Below are 23198 nucleotides of genomic sequence, written 5' to 3'. Positions count from 1 at the left end.
TAGTCTTCTTCTGCTCCTGCCATCGGTCTGAACGGTTCCCTGGTTTTTACGCTCGCCGCCACACGCATTGTTATAGTGGACCCAACCTCAGTCCCTATAACGTGGTGACCCGGACGTGATGTTGGGCGAGGGAAGTCGCGCAAGGCTTGAACTTTCTTGTCCAACGGCCTGATTCCCTCTTTTGTCACACGGTGTCCGAGGAACTCAATGTCGTCGACACCAAAGACACACTTTGCGGGGTTGATGAGGAGGCCATGTTCCTGGAGTCGAGAAAATAGCAGACGCAGATGGGTGCAATGCTGTTCGGGGGAAACACTAGCCACCAGGAGGTCGTCGAGATATGCAAATACGAAGGGAAGTCCACGAGTTACTTCGTTTATAAACCTCTGGAACGTCTGAGCAGCGTTTCGCAATCCGAACGGCATGCGAACATACTCGAAAAGTCCGAATGGTGTCACAATTGCAGTCTTCGGGATGTCCGCTGGCTCGACCGGAATCTGGTGGTAGGCCTTTACCAAGTCTATTTTGCTGAATATCACCGCTCCCGCGAGGTTGGCAGAGAAGTCGTGAATGTGAGGGAGGGGATAGCGATCAGGTACGGTGCGCGCGTTGAGGGCTCGATAGTCACCACAGGGGCGCCAATCCCCTGGATCACGCTTTGGGACCATGTGGAGAGCTGACGACCAACTGCTCGACGAAGGGCGGATGATGCCCAGTTGCAGCATGTGGTCGAATTCTCTTTTCGCGATGGCAAGGCGGTCCCCAGCGAGGCGCCTGGGTCGGCAAAATACTGGAGGGCCAGTAGTGACAACATGATGCGTGACGTTGTGACGTACAGGCAGCTCAAGGTTGGAAGGCTTCGTGATGGCTGGAAAGTCTGCTAGAATTGAGGCGAACATAGATGCCGGTATCTGTGGCGCCGTTCCAGTGGTATATGTTGGAGGTGCGAGGATGCCTTGTATGGACATCCTGGTCGTTGTGTCGACGAGTCGACGTGCCCGGAGGTCAACGCTGAGGGCGAAGTGGGTCAGAAAATCAGCACCCAATATGGCCATGCGTACATCTGCAACAACGAATACCCATCGGAAGGTGCGTCGGAGACCCAAATCGATGGTGAGAGAGCGCTGACCATATGTATTGATGGCAGAGTTGTTGGCTGCTTGAAGGGGAGCAGTCTGCGGAGAGCGCTGCCGGTCGAGTCGTGTGGCAGGAACGACACTGACCTCTGCACCTGTGTCCATGAGAAATCGATGTCCGGCAATCCTGTCAGTGACGTAGAACAGGCGGCTTGTCGTATGGCAAGAGTCACTGGCCGCCATCAGTGGCTCTGCGGTACGTTTCCCTGCCAGCTGCAAGGAGGACGACACTGACGCGCGCTGGCACCGAAGTTGCTGTGATACCAGCAGTAGACGCGTCGACGAGGACCGGAACGGGAACTAGACCTCGGAGACAATCTGGGACGGTAATCGCGGTCTCGTCGACGGGGGTGAGACGGTGGTCGTAGGGCATTAACCGTCTCGGCGAGGTCGTCGATCGGTTGCTCCAGGCGAGACTGCCGGTCCTCGAGTTGCACAACGGAACGCTAGATGCAGTAGCCACAGTACCTCCTACTGCATAGTCAGCGACGCGATCGGCCTGCTCCGCCAGCTTGTCGAGGGGCAGGTCGTCAGGTGCGGTAGCCAAGGCAAGGACTACATTCTGTGGCAGGCGCTGGAAAAACAGTTCTCGCAGCAGCGGGCTGTTTACATCCAACTTACAGCCACTGAGAAGCTGCTGCATGCGATGTAGCAGTTCTGACGGTCGCCGGTCGCCGAGCTCCTCTTCGTTGAGAAGCTGCTGGAGACGCCTGCGCACAGACACAGACTTGCGTTGCAGCACCGTCGTTTTAAAGTGGTCATAAGGTGTGGTTTCATGGGGCGTGCACACAAGGTCGTGAAACTCTGCAACCACTTCCGTTGAGAGCGCGGAGACAGCGTGGCAATACTTCGCTTGTTGCGAGGTAATGCGCCGAAGGGCAAAGATGGCCTCCACGTGCGTGAACCAGGCTGCAGGATTCTGGGGCCAAAACGACGGCAGGTGAATCTGCACCGTGGCGATGCCCTCTGCGCCGATCGTCGGTCTGTCGCTTGTGGTCCCGTCCATGATGTAGTGCTTGCCCTGCGATCACGTCCGGGTCACCACGTTATAGGGACTGAGGTTGGGTCCACTATAACAATGCGTGTGGCGGTGAGCGTAAAAACCAGGGAACCGTTCAGACCGATGGCAGGAGCAGAAGAAGACTATTCTTTATTTTTCGTTTTCTTTTTCTCGCAGCCCGCAGCACGAGGAACGAGGAGCGTGCGCATGCACATGCGCCTGTGCGCGCCATAATTAATAGTCAGCCGATGCAGACGACGATGGCCGCTAGAGATCAACTGATCTCTGCACGTCTAGTAAGGTGGAAGACCTTTTGTGGTTGTTACACGTAAGAGGTGGCAGTGATCTGCATGGTTCGCTGAAAATGTTGTCTAAAGACGATAGAAGAGGCGCTGCGTGAGATATGGACGCCATCTGGCAATACGTCAGGAAACATGAGTGTTGTGTTGCGGGCTGGTAGTCCCGGCGCAGCAGCAGGCGAAGACCGGCGGTGACCAACGTGACCGGCGGGGACGCCAGCCAGCCCGAACACGCAAATTTGGCGCGAAGCGCTGAAGCAGAAGAAACGTCCGCACTCAATGAGTACTCTCCACACACTTTTATTTACACGTCGCCTGGGTAAAACAGGAATGACAGAGCGGCGCCCTGTGGCATTTGTACAGTGCAATACAGAACCGAAACCGAAACACAACAATGAGCTCGTGCAGAGGGCACGGAGGAAGGCAGGTTTCAGCGCAGTCACATTTTCAGCGCAGCTTAAGAAACTAGGGTCTTTAGAATTGCGTATGTTTGCATTCTCTATTAAAGGAACTTACCACCTAATACTTACCTAGTGATGTTGCGCCTCAGATATGTGTAATGTTTGCTTTCTGATCGTCAATGTACACAAGTATGAACCTAGTCAGCCGTTCAAGATGGCTGGCCCTTGGGCAAGTGGTTCAACTTGAATCGAGTGACGTGCCGACAAACAGAAAGACAGACAGACAGACCAAAATTTCTCCGTTTAAGTATCCCAAGAAAGACTATTGTCTTTAAAATGTGATAGAAGAAGAGGAAGACATCAAGCGTAGCGTGATGTTGAACGATGAGGATAGAAGAAGAGGAGAACGAAGCGGGAGATATAAAAAAGAAGGTGACGTGGGTGTAGGAGCCTTGGGTGTTCGACAGTGAGCTGGGTACGAGCGTCGCCGGCTTTTGTTCCTGGCGCTCCGGCTCCTTTTGTTCTACGGCATCGCACCATAGGCTGCGGCTTTCCAAGGACACTTCCAAGCAACCGGATGGCAGGCACGGAAACCTGCAGCGGATCTCCGGACAACCGTCGGCCAGAAGGAACGGACAAGGCGAGAGCATTAGATACACTGATTTTAATTACACACAAAAGAAAAGCACACATTATCCTTAGAACGACATGAAAAGGAACACAGAAGAGGAGAACGAAGTGGGCGATATAAAAAAAAAGGTGACATGGGCATAGGGGCCCTGGGTGTTCGATCTGTTGCAGAACACGAGCTGGCATTGTGGTTGACGCTGGGAGGCACAGGGTTCATTGTGTGACGTCCGACTTGGGCTGACCGGACCCCCGGCCTCGTAAAGTGCTTACACCCATTCTCTTAACCGACGCCTCGAAGAAAAGAAGACCCCTTACCCTTCTCATCGGAGGCGACAAAGCGGGGTTCTTGAAAGCTTTTATCAATGGTCCTCGTGGGGCCCACCACGCAAAATACCAGGATAGGTGGCAGCGTCCTCGGGCAGCGGTCACTGCGGCGGCGAGGTGCCATGCGCGCCCCTCAGTTTTATGGCGTGGGAAAAGCGGAGCACCTATTGTTGATTTAATTCATGCGACTTCGCGTAGCCCTGTGCCGGGCCTGCCGGGCCAGGCCAGCCATCCTTCCACTGCTCCCGGGGCTCATTACCGTGTCTTCCGTGAATGACCGCCTGCGACACTCGTGGAGAAGAAGCGGCAACCGTACTGAAGATGCCTGTTACAAGCGTTGGAACACGACCTTGACATCTGGTCGTCTGGCGCGGGGGAAACTGGAGCGATGGGAACGGCCAGAGGCTTTTGTGCACGGCACTCAGAACACTGCGAGTTGGACATAAGAGGCGGTGCGCTTTGTTTGGACTTTGAAATTCCTGGACGCCCCCGCATCTATGGAAAGCTTTCCAGTTGCCCTTTCCAAGTTTTGCGCTTGTGCATTTTTTGCTCTGTTTTGCCTCAGGAGAGGGTTTTGCGTGGCTGTGGGCTATGGGGGCTGTTGTCGGGCTGATACAAGCTGACCGACAAGGAAATATTTTGCGCAACGGGTGACAATTGGTTGGGTGTCACGGAGGGGTGGAGTCAGGCTCTACGAAAAGCGGCCGCGGGACCACGATCAGGACGGAATGGAATGCGAGGAGATGAGATCAAGATGAGAGACGATGAGATGAGGACCAAGGCAGAGGATGGAATGAGATAGAGAGTAGAGACGACGAGATGATGACTGAGGGAGGCGATGAAGGGGATGATGGAGACGATGAGGACCGAAGAGATCGAGAGTCGCGAGTAGCTGGATGAATGGGACAGTGACCCGGAAGACAACTCATGAGCCTCGACCCGAACAACGAGCCCCTAGGCCTGCGACATCATGGACTTACTCGTGAGATGAGCTACACCCCTTTCTATATTCACGAACTTTGCGAAGCGGGAAGCAGCGAGTTGGGACGTTGCGCAGTTTGACTAATTATTATCTTCGCCCTCTCGTGCTAATTGTGTGGTTTTATTGTCATTGATGTCTATCCTGTATTCTGCAATTTTTGTCGCGAGTGTCGTATTCTTTTGTTGTGATTTTGTGTAGCGTGTATTGTGTGCGGAGAGCATGTGCCTATGTCATTTATGAGTAATATAAATAATTTGTTAGTAAACAAGGAAAGCTCGTTGCCTCTCTTCCCTCCCGGCCCCAGCACGAATCCTTTCGAGGAGAAGTTGTTGAGATGCGTGGCCAAGAGGGGTGAGCGAGAGTAGATACTGGCGACTTTAGCGTTGGTCGAGTAAAGGGATTTAGTGACTTCCCCCTCTTTGGCGGTCGAGAGCAAGGGGGGGACGTCTCAATTGACCTGGGCGTCTCAGGTACTTGAGGCGGATGGAGTTTCCCAGAATTAGGGACTGGCTCTGGCACAGGCTATGGAGCGGTGCCACAGATCGGTGCACTCGGAACTCGAGCCGATGACGCTCCCTGGCCGCTGCAGGTTTCCGTGCCTGCCATCCGGTTGCTTGGAAGTGTCCTTGGAAAGCCATAGACTACGGTGTGATGCTGTCGAAGAGAAGGAGCTGGAGCGCCCGGAACAAAAGCCGGCGATGCTCGTACCCAGCTCATGCGCTCACTATCGAACACCCAGGGCCCCTATGCCCACGTTACCTTCTTTTTTATACCTCCCACTTCGTTCTCCTCTTCTTCTATCCTATTTATTCAACGTCATTCTACGCTTGATGTGTTCCTCTTCTTCTATCACATTTTTCCTGCCACCTCTTACATGTGACAGTGGCACATGGTGGAGTCAGCAAGTTAAGCGTCACAGTAAACATTTATGGCACAAAAAGTCATCGTAAGCAGAGTACACACTAACCGGTAGGCATATGACGAACCACTACAGCTTAAACGGTCAGCAAATGCATTAGCCTTTATGAGACTCGGTCGGGGATTCGCCACAACTATGTTTTAACCGTTGGTATCTTTAAAGCGTGTACGTATTAATGAGGTTTTGCTGTATCAAGGGAAATTGCAGTTACAGTGATGCCTCATTAACTCAAACTCGCACATGGTAAAAAAATCGGCTAAGTCGAAATTTGTCGCGGCATTGAACTGTTTTTGTTATGTCCCACGTATTTATTGCCCACTATCGCGGAAGTATTTTCAGACCACATTTCAGATATCTCAAAATCATGACTGTGAGTAGAATAAAAATTTCACTACTGGACTGTGTCACAAGCTTTGCGCGAGGCTGCCGCGCCTACAAAGCGTATGCTATCCCCGAATGTGAAGTCAAAACTCAGTGGCATAATAACGTTCTCAAGCCAGCCGTGTGGCACATTATGTGACATGGTAGACGTGTGTGGAGGCACGCCCTGCAAAATAGCATGCTTGACACAGTTCGTTTTGTTTGCCGTCGGACATCTGTTGGAAGTGTGATCTCAGTTTTTATTTTGTTTACGCAACACACACAGCGCGAGTTTTCTTGCAGGCTGTGAGGTCCTGAAAGTTAGCCTTGCTGCAATGCCAAGGGGTTATGGGGTGAAGCATACCGAGAATCTGGAGGCACCACTTTTACTGCGTAGTGCAGCACTGCCTTTATGAATAAGCACTGGAAATGCACGGAGACGTGATGGTGGCAGGCAGCAATCACACCAGTACGATTTAATTGCTGAAAACCCTATTGCGATAAGCATCTTCAGCTAACTGCTCAGTAGGGCATGAGGCCTAGAGCAGTTGTAAGCATAATGCATAGGCGACAACCCTAACGCGCTGCACTGCTGTTCATTGCTGCCTCTTTGTAGGAGGCCACAAAGTGTGCCGCAGAGACCCGTTCCTTTCAAAAGTGAAAGCAGCTTGCCATCGCCACGCCCCTCTGTGATCAGGAACTGAGTTAGCACAATGAACACTCATAGCAAACACGTGCGTACGGTACAGCAAGCGCCCTTACAGTGACGCCGTGAGCTTAGTAGGTGTCATGATCTGCCCCGGGGACCGTGGACGAGGGGGGGCCGAGGCACCCGCGCTCTAACAAGGACGACCCAAACGCATGGCGGGGTGACCAGCTACTGACTGCCGAGGTGCACTCGTGAGTGTTTATTATTCACACGCGACCAAGGTTGCCTGCCGAACCTGGCGAGGTAACGAAACTAAGCTAGGCAGGGCGCCACGCGCTTGTTACATCCCTCACCCCCAGTTATTGCACACAAAATAAAAAAATACAAGTCCCAGCCGGTTCGACGTTGGCTTAGGTAGGCGAAAAGCGGTGTGGTGCCCTTTGTCGTTGAGTGCTCCGCCTGGGTACAGGTGTTGAGGGACTAGGTGTGGTAGCACCAGGTGCTGCCTGAGCCGTGCTTGATTCATCCTGAGGCTCTGCCGTGGTTGACAGAGATGGCACTGAACTTGGCGGTGGCCCAACTAGTGGCGCACAACCGGAGGCACCTGTCCCTTGCGAAGTGGTTGTCTCACTGGCCGCAGCTGGTGCTGCTGTGGATGCAAGCCGGGTCCCGCGGTTAGCCCTCACATGGTCAGCATGCCGGTGCCATGTGGTTCCATCCTGCATTTGTACAAGCAGAGAGGAGGAGCTTGCATGCGAGACCACTTGTCCAGCAGACCAAGGTGGGCCAGAACGGAAATTCCTGGCGAATACTGGCACTCCAGGCTCCGGCAACGGCCCAGGACGGCACCCTTTGTCAGCAGCCAGCTTCTGCTTCAGCTGTTTGAGGAGCGCTGTGGACCGGAAGTCTGGATGCAAAATGTCCAACAGTGTCTTCGCCATCCGTCCCAGCAGGAGCTCACAGGGGGCATGGCCGGTGACATCACGGGGTGTAGTCCGGTATTGGAAAAGTACGCGGGCAACCTGCGCATGGAAATCCCCAGCCTGGCTCTTCTTAAGTTTGTCCTTAATAGTCTGTACCACTCACTCAGCTGCACCGTTTGAAGCAGGGTGGTACGGAGGAACCATCATTTGGCAGATTCCGTTCTTTGTCAGCCAGGCCAGATACTCTGCGCTGGCGAAAGCGGGCCTATTATTGGAGACTATGATGTCCGGCAGCCCCTGGGCAGCAAAGACCTGCCACAGTGCTGCAATGGTCACACCTGCTGATGGAGTGGCGACAGGTAGAACTTCCACCCACTTTTAAAATGCGTCGACCACCACCAGGAAGTAGTGGCCTTTGAAGGGGCCCCAAAATCCACGTGAAGGCGGGACCAGGGGCTCTGTGGGAATGGCCATGGGGTGATCTCCACATGACGCGAGGCCCGTTGATGTTCCTGGCAGACTTGGCAGCTCTGCACCATGTGAGTGATGTCCTGGTCCAGTCCAGGCCACCAAACGTGGGACCGGGCCACCATCTTTGTCTTTTCCGCACCGGGATGCGCTGCGTGCAGCAACTGCAGGACCCTGGACCAGAGACTTTGTGGGATCACCACCCTGGAACCCCAAAGTAGGCAGCCCTGCTCCAGGCTCAGCTCAGCGTAGGGCTGCTGCACCAACCCCTCGGGATACTGCCTTCACCACCTGGGACAGGACCGGGTCTCGACTGGTCGCCTGCGACACAGCAGACCTGGAGAGTACCTCTGGGTACGCATGCTCCAGGAGCATGAGCACTTCAGCTGGCTCTGGAACAGCAGCAGGCACCTCTGGCAGCGGCAACCGGCTCAGGGCATTGGCAGGCCCTAGGTCTTTTCCTGGACAGTACACCAACTGGTAGCTGTAGGCCGCCAGCTTCAAGGCCCATCGTACCACTCGAGGTGATGCCTGCACGGGGACCGCCTTGTCTGGCCCCAGTAGCCCCAGAAGTGGTTTGTGATCCGTGACTGCCTCGAACTTTCGGCCCCACAGGTACTGGTGAAAACGCTCGACGCCAAACATGAGGGCGAGGCCTTGCTTGTCCAGCTGGCTGTAATGCTGCTCTGCTGTGTGAAGACGATGAGAAGCAAACGACACCGGGCGTTCCTGACCATCCTTGTCTCTGTGCGCTAGGACGGCTTTTACACCGTATGGTGATGCATCTACAGTGAGGACGACAGGCTTGGCTGGATCGAAGTGCACCAGCACCGGTGCCTTGGTGATTAGCTGCTTACTGTGCTGAAAGGCCATGTCCTGCTCCTTCTTCCACGCCCAATGCTGACCATCTAGAACCAGAATGTGCAGTGGTTCTAGATGTGCAGACAGGCTGGGCAGGAACCTCCTGTAGAAATTGATGAGACCAAGGTAGCTTTGCAACTGTTTCTTGTTTCGGGGCCTTGGCGCCATCAGAACATCCTCAACATTGCGGGGGGCCGGAGTCAGGCTGGCCTGGGAGATGACGTGTCCCAGGTATTCTACACTGGGAACCATGAACACGCACTTTCCCCGCTTGAGCTTGAGACCAGCATCCTGAAGTCGGGCCAGAATGTTGTGCAGGTTCTGCATGTGGTCTCTGTCATCAATACCGGTGACGAGGATGTCGTCCAAGTACACTGCCACGTGCCTCATGCCCCTGAAGAGGTTGTCCATCTCTCTCTGAAACATGGCTGGTGCCGAGGCCACGCCGAATGGTAAACGCGTATACTGGAAAAGCCCCATAGTTGTCGATATCGTGACATACTTCCGTGAGGCCTCCTGGAGCACCAGCTGCTGGTAAGCGTCTCTGATTGGGAATGGATTTGTAAGAACAGGTGTTATAGTAAATGAATCAATAAACACTGATGCTTGCTGGTGTTTCATTTTTTTTTCTGTAGTGTTTGTCATGTTTAGATGTTCACTTAACATGCATACAAAATTGTCGTTGATATCATATGAGCAAGTTCTTTAAACGCCAGTTTCTTCTCTTTCTTACACGTTGCCCTGGTAACAGTCAGTGGTGAAGTACAACACCTGGGTCCTGGAGTACGACTATGACGATGCCAAGGAAGAGTGGTGTACGTTTACATTTCAGGTGAGCCAGGTTTTAATGCTACGGGCATTCACTTTGCCTCGGTCTGCCGTCTTTCTCATTTCAGTTTATGGTGAATTAAGGCCACAGAACTCAAATAACAAGTTTTCTTTGGTCGAGCATTCAGGGTGGTCCGTCCGTGGGTGGACATGCGCAGGCTTCTTTTTTCATCCTGTCTGGTGGCTTGCACGCTGTTATGATAGCTGATTGTGCACACAGTGTACTACGATGCAACAGACATTACACAAGGCAGAGTGCCTTGTTTGGGTGCTTTACCCTTGTCTTTTGTGTCTGCTGCATTGCAGTACGTCATGCTCTATCCATACCAAACAGCCCAGCATTAACGTGATAGCATTAAAAAGCTAGTTTCTGCGAAATTCCAGTGTCAATGTTGGCATTGTGAGCAAAAAAAAATTGACATTGTCTGTGAGTGAGAAATTGAAATAGATGCAAACAAATAAAAATGTTCAGCTTGAGTGGGAATCGAACCCAGGTGTTCTGCATGGCAAGCATGCATTCTACCACAGAGCAACGCCATTGCTTGAAAGCGTTTCAGAAAAAAAACCCTACTATATACGAATGTCATGTAGTGTGAGGAGTTTCCTTAACACATGTAATATTGCGTAGCACAAGCATACAATCGCATCAGGCATCAAAACATGTGAATTGCGCAATGATTTGGTGGTTTAGAAGCCCACCCATCACAATGCACTCAGGCATAATTAATTAATTATTTGTCAGCAGCAGCAACAGCATCAACAAAGTGCACAGGTGTGCGTGTTGCGTTATGGATGCATAGTGGTACTTTGTGAATTTGCGCAAGGAAGAATTATGGCGCGGTGGGCACTTTACAACTATACTTGCAGTAGGCATCATAGGATACACTCAAACCTCATTATAACAAAGACACATCTGCCATGAAGATAACTTCGTTATATCCGAAAATTCGTTATAAACGTTTATTTTAACACTGTATCTATGACAAGACTATTCTTAATTTACTTCGTTATAACCGATAATTCGTTATATCTGTGTTCGTTATATCGAGGTTTGAGTGTAGTTTTAAACGGCCAATGTACGTCGCACAGACGCTCCTCTCCTTGTGGCACGGTTGAGGTGTCCATCGAGAAGCGAAGCCAGGTTAGCGATTGAAAAGGCTATGCGAACTGGGCCCAATTGCTCTATCGCGTTCTACTCTTGAGGACAAGCTCAAGCGTCCTCCAACTTTTCAATATTGGAAATGCAATCACTACTGCGAGAGTTCCCTGCACTGTTTTGGCTTGTGCATACCTGCACATGTAGTGCCACTAGGAGGTGGCACTAGACACTTCCTAGTGGCATTTTTTAAAAATTAAAGAAAAAGAACCTTGAGATGGTCTAATCTTGGTCTATCGTGTGCGGAACACTTCTCAAGTCACTTTTGCTGCTGCTGCTGCTGCTGTACATTGGTGCAATGAGGAAAAGCGTGCGATTGGGAAGGGGCTACCAGCTGTCACGAGACACATCACATTTTGCCCCTTAATTACATGTGTGTGCATGCGCTGTATAATGAGTACCATAATAAGTATAATTAGTATGATCGCTGACGTGTAAAAAACTTTACTGGCAATCATGCACAGCTGTCTAGATGTTGCTGCAGCCCTGAGAAACAATAAACACCACTACGCTAGTTGGTATGTTGGCCTGAGTCATATGGATGAGAACTTTTGATAATTCAAACTTCTGATAATTCAAACAAAATCCTAGGGTATGCTTGAGTTTGAATTATCGAGAGTGTACTATAAAAAGTTCCAGTGTTGCATTACTATTGGTCGTGACAATTAAATCTGGCAACCGAGTGTTTTAACAATAAAACACTCTACCAGCTGTGAAATTGTCTTCTGTCATTGTTAGTGTTTAGAGGAGGTCAGTGTCTTGCCCTTACACTCATCGAATTTGCAACTTCCCGCTGGGTGTACTGCATGCCTGAGTGTATTACGGGCAATGAAATAAAGGGAATGTAAACTCTGTCTGCACATACAGTAAAAGCTTGTTAATTCGGATTTCACGGGACCGGAAAAAATGTCCGAATTAACCGAATGCCGAATTAACGAATGAACAGGAAAAACAACATTAAAATCAAGTTGGAGAAGCATACCTTTATTTGCTTAAGTATTTTGTAATGGTCGTCTGCGTTTTCGCACAGATTCCGGCTTACATTACAATGTTTCTTAACTCTTCCAAATGGCCAACAGCACGCAAACTGTCGGAAGTGCTCAGGCAAACGTCCTCTAATATCAAAAGCGCCTCCGAGACTTCCCGTGAGGTGCGATGAGATCGCGACATCATTAATTTCTTGATCGGGCAGGAGACCAGTCGTGGCGACACAATCATGAATCACGATGTAGTCCTAGAGGGTCATATCTGTGGGAAGGACAGCATCGAAGGTCGGGCAGCCATCGTCGGTGGACTCGGCTGACACATCGTCGATGCCATCGTCAGCTACTGCTGCATGCTCGAGCCTCACATGTAAACACGGTCACAACGGGCAAAAAAAAAGAACTCCGCATGAAGCGACGGTGCCGACACATCACAAGGGAAAATGGCGTCGGAGGCGCAGTGGAGCGAAGAAAGGAGACGCCGACGTTCGGTGACGCTGCGATCGCCCCCACTAGTTGATGACGATGGCGATGTCACTCAGGTTTCGGTTTCGCTCCAGTGGTCCAGCGCTGCTTTACCACACTTTTGTGTAGCGGCAGCCGTCAGCATTCGTCCGAATTAAGCGGTGCGAAGCCCAATTCTGACGAATTAACGAAGGTTTGGTCCCATAGATTAACATGCACTTTGGCCGGGACCAATAGAGCCGTCCGAATTATCCGAATTTCCGAATTAACGGGTGTCGAATTAACGAGCTTTTACTGTAGTATGTTCAGTGCATCTGTTGTAAGGAACCGAGTTCAGACGCTTTTTGTCCTTCTGGCGCAGCTTGAGCTGAAAGGAAGCAAGTTTGACTTTGCCTCACTGGTGGAAGAAGAGTCTGCGAAGGCAGTCTTCCATTCCGTGCCTAACATTGCACGGGCCTTCCTAGTCAAGGACACCAAGGACAAGTCGGGGTGCGGGAAGATGCTCCAGACGGAAGGTGTCAACTTTGTGGTGGGTCTCTCTCCTTTCACTTGTGTTCATTTGTGGAAGAAGACAGCCATGTTGAAGAAATTGCAGTATACACGACATGCTCCTGCAATTGCACTTTGAACCATATGTGCTGGCCATAATGGGGTATAACACAAGCATTATTCTTGGTTGCCACATAGTAAAACCTCATTAATACAGTAGAACCCCGCTGATACGTTTTTGAAGGGACTGTAGGAAATAAACGTAAGAGACGGGAAACGTAAGAGCCGAAAAACAGGAAAAACGGCAAAATATTTAGTGGTACAGAATTTTATTTCAATTCTTACGAGCAGCACGAAAATTGGCGCGCTCAGCCGCGATCTAGTCGATGGATAGAAACGTGGAGCTTAGGACGGCCTCATCCACAGAAATGTAATCAACGGATGTGATTTTTTTAACACCAACAGCTGTAGGCATGAAAGAACTAAGCACACGCAATCACGACCGGCGCGGCGAGTCCGACCGCGAACCGCACGCACGACCATGCGAGCTCCAACCAGCTCGAACTGCTCGAACTCCTCCCGTTCTCCGACAAATAACGATGATGATGAGTCTACGCCAACGCGATGGCAGAAGTGAATGCCAATCTCGAAGGCCTTGCTTTCGCAAGCAATTACGTCATACACGCCATGTTTGTGCAATACAAATCTCAAAGGCTATGCTTTTGTCAATAGTAAATGCCGATCTCGAAGGCCTTGCTTTCGCGAGCAGTTACGTCATAGACGCCATCTTTGCCATTTGAATCTCGAAGGCCATGCTTTTGTTTGCATCAATTGAAAGATTCTGTTGCTTGCGCCTCTCATGCGGCTAATATTACGGTCAAACGAGGCCAAGCTGCGTGAAAATGCACCATGGCCGCTCTCTTTGGTAGCCACTCGATCAGCTCCGAGCGCACTTCGCGACGTATCATACGGGAACGGTCCGACAGTTACGACGTAACAGCGGGGAAAACGCAGCAGTGAGGAACGTAACAGCGGGGTTCTACTGTATGTACCCACTTTAATGTAACGGCTTAAAATGCGTTAAGACAACCAATAGTTCGGACAGCCACCATCTCTACATTGGAGTATCTGGACTCTGTCTGGGGCTGTGGCGTATGCTGGCTCTGCTGGCATTATCTTCGCTGCCATCCTCAACAAGAAATCAATCAACAAGAAATCAATAAAATGCTCGATGTTTTTTTTTTCAGAATGAACGACAACACAAGACCGCGGTAGCTTTAAACATTGTCATCTATTATTTATCGCTGTTCTCTGCAACCTCTCCATTGCCTGTGTAATGATTCTGTTATGAAAAGTTTGCTAATTAAATTTGAATATTGTGGTTACCTGAACACTATAGCAACAAAGAAACAAAATAATCTCATGCGCCTATCAACATGAAAGTTCCACCGTTCATATTAAGCTCTCGGTTTGTTTTTTCAAAATTTTATGGCTATATTTAGTGAGAACACTGTTGCTTTGAAACACTACAGTCGAACTCTGCTTCAACGAAATTTCCGGTACAACGAAAAATTCTCGGTTCCCCGTCAACAGTCCATAGGAGTCAATGCATAAATATGCTCGCCACAACGAACATTTTTTCTGCTGCCGTTCCGCTTCAACGAAATTTACCATGCCATTCCGGGATCAAAAATGTAATTTACTGTGCCATAAACACAATCTCGTACATTTTGATGCATTTTAGAACATAAAAATATGAATTCAAAGTCTAAATCGCATGTTGGCACCTCCAGAAACCGCCGCTCTTGATTGAGTATGGGGGCCGCCATTCCTTGATAGTGTCACGTGGTCGTGACGTCGACGAAGACAGCAGTCAGCACGTCCGAGATGAAACTTTATTTGGCCGAACTTGTGGCCGGGAAACTGAAAGTCAATCTACGGCAATACACTGATAGCGGCGGACAGAGCATCGACCGTCGGTCAACTCACAAGCAGTCAAGCGCGTAGGCTTTTAAACATGTGCCGTCGAATATTCCAGCGTTATCGCTGGCTGTCGTGCAAATTCTAGAATAAGCTCGAGTGTGCGCGTCTTGCGCGCAATCTTAACAAAACGATCTACAATGATCGCGAAGGTTCCCGAACAATGAGGCGCGGTTTACGCTGAGCGTTGCTGACAGTCTTTTTGGGGCGAGAACCGAATACAGCAAAAGTGATAAAGAAACGCACGTGGCAATGCCCCCCTCTGAAAAAGCACCGTCCCGATGCTTAAAACAGAACAGGCCAATGCATGCAACAATAAATAACAAGAATAAAGCAACAAAGTACAATAAACAATAAGCACAAGAAAGAAAGCACAATAATAAAGCAAAGTGACAGTCCTCAGATTCGCTAACGCGCGTAATATGGTTTGAGGCGCACGACATGGACGACTTCAGGTCGTGCACGGCGCTGCTGAGAGTTCGTAATGCCGTCAGGGACAACCGCGTAGTCGAGTGCGCCGAGGCGTCGAAGTACCCTGTACGGTCCGAAGTATCGTCGAAGAAGCTTCTCACTGAGTCCCCGTCGGCGTATTGGCGTCCATACCCATACACGGTCACTGGGTTGGTATTCCATGTGGCGTCGTCGAAGGTTGTAGCGGCGGCTGTCAGTCGTCTGCTGGTTCTTGATCCGTAGGCGGGCGAGCTGTCGTGCTCCTTCGGCGCGCTGTAGGTAGGTGGTCACGTCGATGTTTTCCTCGTCGGTCACGTTTGGTAACATGGCGTTAAGCGTCGTTGCCGGACTCTGTCCGTAGACCAACTTGTATGGCGTCATCTGTGTCCTTTCTTGTACGGCCGTATTGTACGCGAAGGTCACGTACGGAAGGATGGCGTCCCATGTCTTGTGTTCGACGTCGACGTACATGGCCAGCATGTTGGCGATGGTCTTATTTAGACGTTCGGTGAGGCCATTGGTCTGTGGGTGGTAGGCGGTGGTGCGGCGGTGGCTCGTCTCGCTGTATTTGAAGATCGCCTGAGTTAAGTCCGCAGTAAAGGCGGTACCTCTGTCTGTGATGAGGACCTCTGGGGCGCCATGACGCAAGACGATGTTCTCCACGAAGAACTTGGCTACCTCGGCGGCACTGCCTTTGGGCAAGGCCTTTGTCTCGGCGTAGCGGGTGAGGTAGTCAGTTGCTACGACGATCCACTTGTTGCCGGAAGTCGACGTCGGGAACGGCCCCAGTAGGTCCATCCCGATTTGCTGGAATGGCCGGTGAGGTGGTTCGATTGGCTGCAGAAGTCCCGCTGGCCTAGTCGGCGGTGTCTTCCATCGCTGGCAATCTCGGCAAGTCTTTACGTAGTGGGCGACGTCGGCAGGAAGGCGTGGCCAGTAGTACTTTTCCTGTATCCTCGCGAGCGTGCGGGAAAAGCCGAGGTGGCCAGCCGTCGGGTCGTCGTGCAGAGCCTGCAGAACCTCTGGTTGCAGTGCCGAAGGTACAACGATGAAGTAGTTGGCCTGGGCCGAAGAGAAGTTCTTTACGAGGATGTCGTTTTGCAAGAGAAATGACGCCAATCCCCGCCTGAATGCTTTTGGAACAACGGCGGTCCTGCCCTTGAGGTATTCCACAAGGCCCCCGAGTTCCGGGTCGGCTTGCTGTCGTTCAGCGAAGTCGTCGGCACTTATGGTTCCCAGGAAGCAGTCATCATCGTGGTCGTCCTGCGGCGGTGCGTCGACGGGGGCACGGGACAAGCAGTCGGCATCGGAGTGTTTTCTTCTGGACTTGTAAACGACGGTAATGTCGAATTCTTGAAGTCTTATCCACCGTGCGAGGCGACCTGAAGGGTCCTTCAAGTTGGCTAGCCGACACAAGGCGTGGTGGTCGCTCACAACTTTGAAGGGCCGGCCATAGATGTAGGGGCGAAACTTCGATGTAGCCCAGGTGATGGCCAGGCACTCCTTTTCTGTTGTGGAATAGTTTATTTCTGCCTTTGATAGCGACAGGAAGGCATAACTGATGACCCTTTCCAATCCGTCGGTCTTCTGCACAAGGACGGCGCCGAGTCCTACGCTGCTTGCGTCTATGTGGATTTACGTATCGGCGTGCTCGTCGAAATGCGCAAGTATCGGAGGCGTCTGCAGGCGTCGTTTAAATTCTTGAAATGCCTGAACTTGCGACGTTTCCCACCTGAATTCTACGTCGGCCTTCGTGAGTTGCGTCAGTGGCTTGGCGATCCGTGAAAATTCCTTGACGAAACGTCTGTAATACCGTATATTGCCGCGTATAAGTCGACTCCGAATATAAGACGAACCCCCCAACTTTTGACCCCGAAATCCGGAAAAAAACTGCAAATGAATTATTTGAAAAATTGGCCACATTGACAAAGAAAAAACTTATTGCCAGCAAATTACAAGTTTAAGCCTTCATGTGGCAGTCGTGATCGCGCACTTCACGAAAGCTTCGCGCACCATGCTGTCTGGCAGCCCATACCAAGCGTCGGACACCCACTGTGCCACAGTGCTCAAAGGAGCCCGCCTCACACGCCCCGTCGGCGTCTGGGGCTTGTCGTCCTGGTCCATCCAGTCTTTGTAGAGTGACGCCACCCGATCCTTAAATGGCTTGTTCAGTGCCACGTCGAGCGGCTGGAGCACAGGAGTCAAGCCACCCGGGATGATTGCCAACTGGCAATCCGCGTTAGCCACGGCTCTCTTCACACATTCCGTGATGTGACCCCGGAACGAGTCAAGCACAAGCATGCTCTTGGGCCTGAGAAGACCGCCTGGGCGCCGGAGCCAGACGAGGCGGAACCATTCAAGCACCGTCTCCTCGGTGAAAAACCCCTTCTCGTTGACGCGAACGATGACTTTTGGGGGGAATTTCTCCTTGGGCATCGTCTTCCGCTTAAAGACGATAAAAGGTGGCAGTTTGTGGCCGTCGGCGGTGCAACACAGCATCACCGTAAAACGGTTGTGCTCGTTGCCCGTCGTCATCAGGCGCACTTGCCGCTCACCTTTAGCCGACACGGTCCGTTTGCTCGGCATATCGAACCAGACAGGTGTCTGATCGGCGTTGCCGATCTGGCCGAGCGTGAAGGCGTGTTGCGCCTTCCGTTCACTCACGAAGTTCAAAAAGGCTTCTTTTTTTTCTTCAAACTCCTCGGGTGGCTTTTGACAGACAGTCGTGCGCCGCCTTAGGCTCAGCCCGTTCCTACTCATAAAATTTGTCACCCACTTCTTAGAAATCTTAAATTCACTGCGGGCGATCTCCAGACCGCTCGCAACACTACGCGCCTTCACCTGAATGTCCTCGTAGGACACACTCAGGCCTTTGTCTCGCTGTTCGCTGACCCATTTTTCGACAGCCTCTTCGATGGCAGGGTACTTCCCTTCCTTCGGTCCCCGAACGATTTACGCAATCCAGCGCACGCGAAAAGTTTATCTCTTTGTTGGCGCCAGCATCGCACACATTTTTCCGAGACGCCGAATTCACGTTCCGCTGACAGGTTGCTCGACGATTCGGCGTGAAGAATCACTTTTCGCTTGAATGCGGCATTATAGCTGCGCCGATGAGCAGGTGCCATTTCGGTGCGCGGATCTGTCGACGAGGGCGAAAACCACCGAAAGAGGAGCAGAGAGCTTGCTAAGCCTGAGCTACGCCTGAGCAGATCGAATCAACGCGCAGGGGCGCAGGCCCACAATGCACTCCGACGCAGGTCACGAGCCGATCCAAAGCCCATGCCGAAGCCGAAGCTCTCCGTCCGGCCTCCGAGATTCGCACGTGCAAGATCGGATCTTTGGAGGCTGCATTCGCCGTGTTGATCCACCGTACCGTAACAGAGCATTTAGTACCGTACGTAGAAAATGGGTAAAATATATTTCTTCTAATTGGTTTTGCTATAATATGAATATAAAAAAGGCGTAAAGTAATAGTAATAACCTTGATAAACGCTGGTCACCTTACGTTTTTTTTTTTTTTTACCCTCCCCCCCTTTTCATGTAGGAATCCGCATATAAGCCTACCCCCCTAAACTTGGCGCTCTGATTTTTAAAAAAAAAGTCGACTTATATGCGGCAATATACGGTAGGCGCACAAGCCGAGAAAACGGCGTACGGCCTTCTTGTCGGTGGGCGTCGGGAAGTCAGCGATGGCAGCTGTTTTCCGCGGGTCCGGGCGAACACCATCCTTGCTGATCACATGACCCAAGAACAAGAGCTTCTCGTACGCGAAGTGGCACTTTTCAGGCTTCAAGGTGAGTCCGGAGGCCTTGATTGCTTGAAGTACAGCTTCAAGGCGCCGAAGGTGTTCGTCGAAGTTTGAGGAAAACACCACGACGTCGTCCAAGTACACGAGGCACGTCTGCCACTTCAAGCCGGCCAGAACTGTATCCATAACCCGTTGAAAAGTCGCAGGTGCCGAGCAAAGACCAAAAGGCATGATGACCTTGAACTCAAACAGGCCGTCTGGTGTTATAAAGGCAGTCTTTTCTTGGTCTCTCTCGTCGACTTCTATTTGCCAGTAACCGGTCTTGAGGTCCATTGACGAAAAGTACTTTGTGTTGTGTAATCGATCAAGGGTGTCGTCTATCCGGGGAAGAGGATACACGTCCTTCTTCGTGACTTTGTTCAGGCGACGATAATTGACGCAAAAACGTAGAGTCCTATCCTTCTTCTTCACTAGCACCACCGGGGATGCCCACGGACTCTTCGACGGCTGGATGATGTCGTCGCGTAGCATTTCGTCGACCTCTTTCTTCACGGCCTCCCGTTCCCGCGTCGAAACCCGTCGAACTGAAAGTCAATCTACAGCAATACACTGATAGCGGCGGACAGAGCATCGACCGTCGATCAACTCACAAGCAGTCAAGTGCGTCGGCTTTTAAACATGTGCCGTTGAATATTCCAGCATTATCGCTGGCTGTCGTGCAAATTCTAGAATAAGCTCGAGTGTGCGCGTCTTGCGCGCAATCTTAACAAAACGATCTACAATGATTGCGAAGGTTCTTGAACAATGAGGTGTGGTTCCCGCTGAGCGTTGCTGACAGTCTTTGTGGCCGAGAACCGAATACACCAAAAGTGATAAAGAAACGCACGTGACGGCGATCGGACTGCCCTGCTTTCGCAACTGGTTTGAGTTGCTTCTTAGTCGCAGACAATCCAAAGCCAAAGCTCAGTTGTCCACACTGAGGTGTAATCGTGGAAGGATTCCTTTTCCGATGCCTTTCCAATGCTTTTCGTGCTTCGCTAGTGGTCAAAGCGACAGTACATCCGCGTTATCAACGCGAGCAGCCCTGGGGTGCAGTCGCGGAACGATGCCTTTTCCAATGCCAATGCTTTTCGTGCTTTTCGCGCTTGGCCAGTGTGACTGGTGGTCGGAGCAACAATTCGTCCATGTTATCAACAGGATCAGCTAGCCGCGAGTGGTGGATAAGGATAGCATAGAATAAGGCGTAAGTCATTGCTCCGCGATAGCACTCCTGCATCTCGCCGTTGTCGGCGAATAGCTTGTATTAGCGTATTAGTTCAACTGTGCAGTTCGTGTTGCGCGCCCGTGCCTCTGTTTGGTTCATTCGCGGAAGCCGTGTGCATTGTTTCTGCGTGCTTTTCAAAGTGGCGTCGCTATGCATATATGAGAATCGCATCGTGACGCTGCTGGGGACGCAAAGGAAGCAGCAGACACTTTTTGAATTTTGGAAATAAAAGTTTCACTGTTCTACTAGCTCAGGTCAGCCATATTTTGTTCGATTTCACTACAACAAAATGTTCGCTTCAATGAACATTTTTCCGAGCACCGTCAATTTCGTTGTAGCGGGGTTTGACTGTATAGTGTTCTGCAATGTCAAGTAAAGGATGCCCTTTCTTAATCATCATGCATCTCATTCATGTTTAGCTTTACGGAGCTGCTCCAAAATGCTTGTCATCTCCAAAGTAGCAATTTTACTGCTCCCGGAGCAGTTCCGGAGCACCTTCCATCACTGGAACTAAACGTAATAGTGGTGCATTGTGTCTTGCAGGAGATGTTCCGATATGGCGAAATAATTGATCTGAAGCGCATCTACAGCAACGACATTCATGCCATTGCCAACACATTTGGAATTGAAGCTGCAAGAACAGCAATAGCTCGGGTAAGTTTAACCTTACAACTACCTACATTTATATCTGGCTGCTCTTGTACAGGGGAATCCCGTTGAGTCATTCTCGTTTCATTTTAACTACCTGTTAATTAGGATAGAGGATGTGGTTTTATCATTTGTACTTTTTGAAAATACCCAGTCATTCAAACTCATGAAGGCGAGCTGATGTTACTTGTACAGATCACCCTTTGCCCCTTGGTTCAGATTCAAAGAGCCTTGCAACCTCCACGGGGTGGTTTAGGGGCTCTTTGAACCATTTTAATATGCTGTGGAGAGAATATTACAACGGTTACAAGTAGGGGTGTGCGAATATTCGAAATTTTGAATATTTTTCGAATAGTGTTTGCTATTCGATTCAATTCGCACTGGAATTTTACTATTCGAATTATTCGAACTTCCCAAAAACGAGTACAGTCACCGTCCGATTGAAAGTGACCCCTTCAGATTTTCAATATGCTTCACCTCATTACACTTTGTATTGCGGCAAAGCTGCCTTTCAAGATCCGTTACAGTCGAACTTTGTCAAGAGAGAGTCAACGTCCGATTGGAAGTGGTCCCTAGATTTTCAATATGCTTCACCTCATCACACCCCGGTATTGCGGCAAAGCTGCCTTTCAAGCCTCGCTACGGTCGCAAATGTATTAACTCAAGAAAACGCTGGTTCTAACATGGAGATGAAAGATGTGGCAGAGTTGGGGGCTAAATTAATGCTGTTTTGGGCAGAAAGTCTGAAAAATCGGACGCTGAAGCTTTTTAGCATCCATAATTTTAGATGTTCTTATATATTGACGTCTACGAGGCAGATTTGGAACCCCGGACTTGAAGGGAGCACACCCTTCTCCGCCACATCAGTTGGGCTTCCACAGAAGTTGAAAGAGGAGGAGAGGCTGAGGAAATGGCATCTTTGCCTATCACGTGTAAAGTGTTGTCGGCACCACTTTGGTTGCACCAAATCATGTACATAAATAGAATTCGGCCTCTACATTGCCTCATTCTTGATAAGAAAACTATGAAACATCACCCCGCCAGTGCTTCATCAACCTAGCGAAAAGAAACGCTTTCATGTTGCTATCTCATAAGAATATGCTTAGGAATCCTCGTAACTTTTTTTTCTTCAATTTCGATTCGAAGTATTTGAACAATATTCTAGAAATACTCGAGAAATATTCGAAAAGTATTCGATTCGATTCGCACTCACACCTCAATATTCGAATTCGCTTCGCACTCAAAATATTGCTATTCGCACAGCTCTAGTTACAAGCTATAAATTGCATGGGCTTGCAGCATGCATGAGTGGTAAGTGTGTCTTGCTAAACAACAGGCCAGATTTAGATTTGTAGCTAAGCCTTGGCCTGAAATATAATTATAGTAAAAGTAAGAAGCCGGAAGCTTGTTGACAGTTGTAATAGAGAAAGCACATGTTGTTGGGCTAGTCGGTTCATGTTCTTTCGGAAGCCACGGAAGTGGCTATTTCGCGCAAAGAAGACACAAGGGGAGGGTTAAGGGGAGCACAAACTTTCGACTGTTTATTCCAAATTTACTGCAGTAGTATATCTATATGCAAACGCATGCGCAGAAAGCGAGGCAAACAACGAACAGATAACGTTTTGTGCAATGCAATACAGAGGTATAGACATGCGCAAAAGGGCAGGCTCACAACAATCAGATACCATCTTAATCACAACCTGCGATGCAAGAACGTGCTCTCTGCCTGCGAAAGGAACAATGAAGTGTCACTAATGCATAATAAACCTCGTGCTTTTATGTGAAAAGCTTCCAACAGCTCCGAGCAGTGCTGTCACTGCTTCTCCCAAGAATCTGAATTTTATGCAGATACGGCTCACACTTGTGGGAATTGCAGTGGGCCGGCAAATGTGCCCCATCTTTACCTTTTAGTGACAGCTCGTGTTCCCGCGCACGCTCATTCACGCACCTTCCCGTCTGGCCGACATGTCTTGCCGCAGGAGAGCGGAAATTCGTAAACAACACCGGTGGCACATGTTGTGTATGAGTTTGCGTGCTTCTTGCCACAGCCACTTTTCTTGTTCCTGCCATTTAGAATACGCGGGCAAAGCTGAGATAGCTTGCGTGGCGTGGAAAAAAACAATTGGCACGCCGTGCCTGTTTGCAACCTTCTTGAGGTTGTGTGAGATCCGGCGCATATACGGGACGACCTCAGGTCTCACCGTTCCTCGCTCTTGCTCAACCCCAGCACTGTGG

The 23198-nt window shown here is 50.4% G+C and overlaps 1 protein-coding gene across 3 annotated transcripts in view; it reads left to right on the top strand.

Moving 5' to 3' along the window:
* The window catches only part of LOC119406069 (DNA-directed RNA polymerase I subunit RPA1), a 220865-nt gene that overhangs the window by 188049 nt on the left and 9618 nt on the right, over positions 1–23198 (top strand). For all 3 annotated transcript variants that reach the window (XM_049419296.1, XM_049419295.1, XM_037672927.2), the window contains exons 27-29: positions 9704–9784; positions 12746–12913; positions 20859–20969. In XM_049419296.1, the coding sequence (XP_049275253.1) occupies positions 9704–9784; positions 12746–12913; positions 20859–20969 (360 nt within the window). The remainder of the gene's footprint in view (positions 1–9703; positions 9785–12745; positions 12914–20858; positions 20970–23198) is intronic.

The sequence above is a fragment of the Rhipicephalus sanguineus genome, chromosome 9 (assembly GCF_013339695.2).
Source record: "Rhipicephalus sanguineus isolate Rsan-2018 chromosome 9, BIME_Rsan_1.4, whole genome shotgun sequence".
NCBI lineage: Eukaryota > Metazoa > Arthropoda > Arachnida > Ixodida > Ixodidae > Rhipicephalus > Rhipicephalus sanguineus.
The sequence above is the reverse complement of the archived record's forward strand: the minus strand, read 5'-3'. Positions and strand labels throughout refer to the sequence as shown.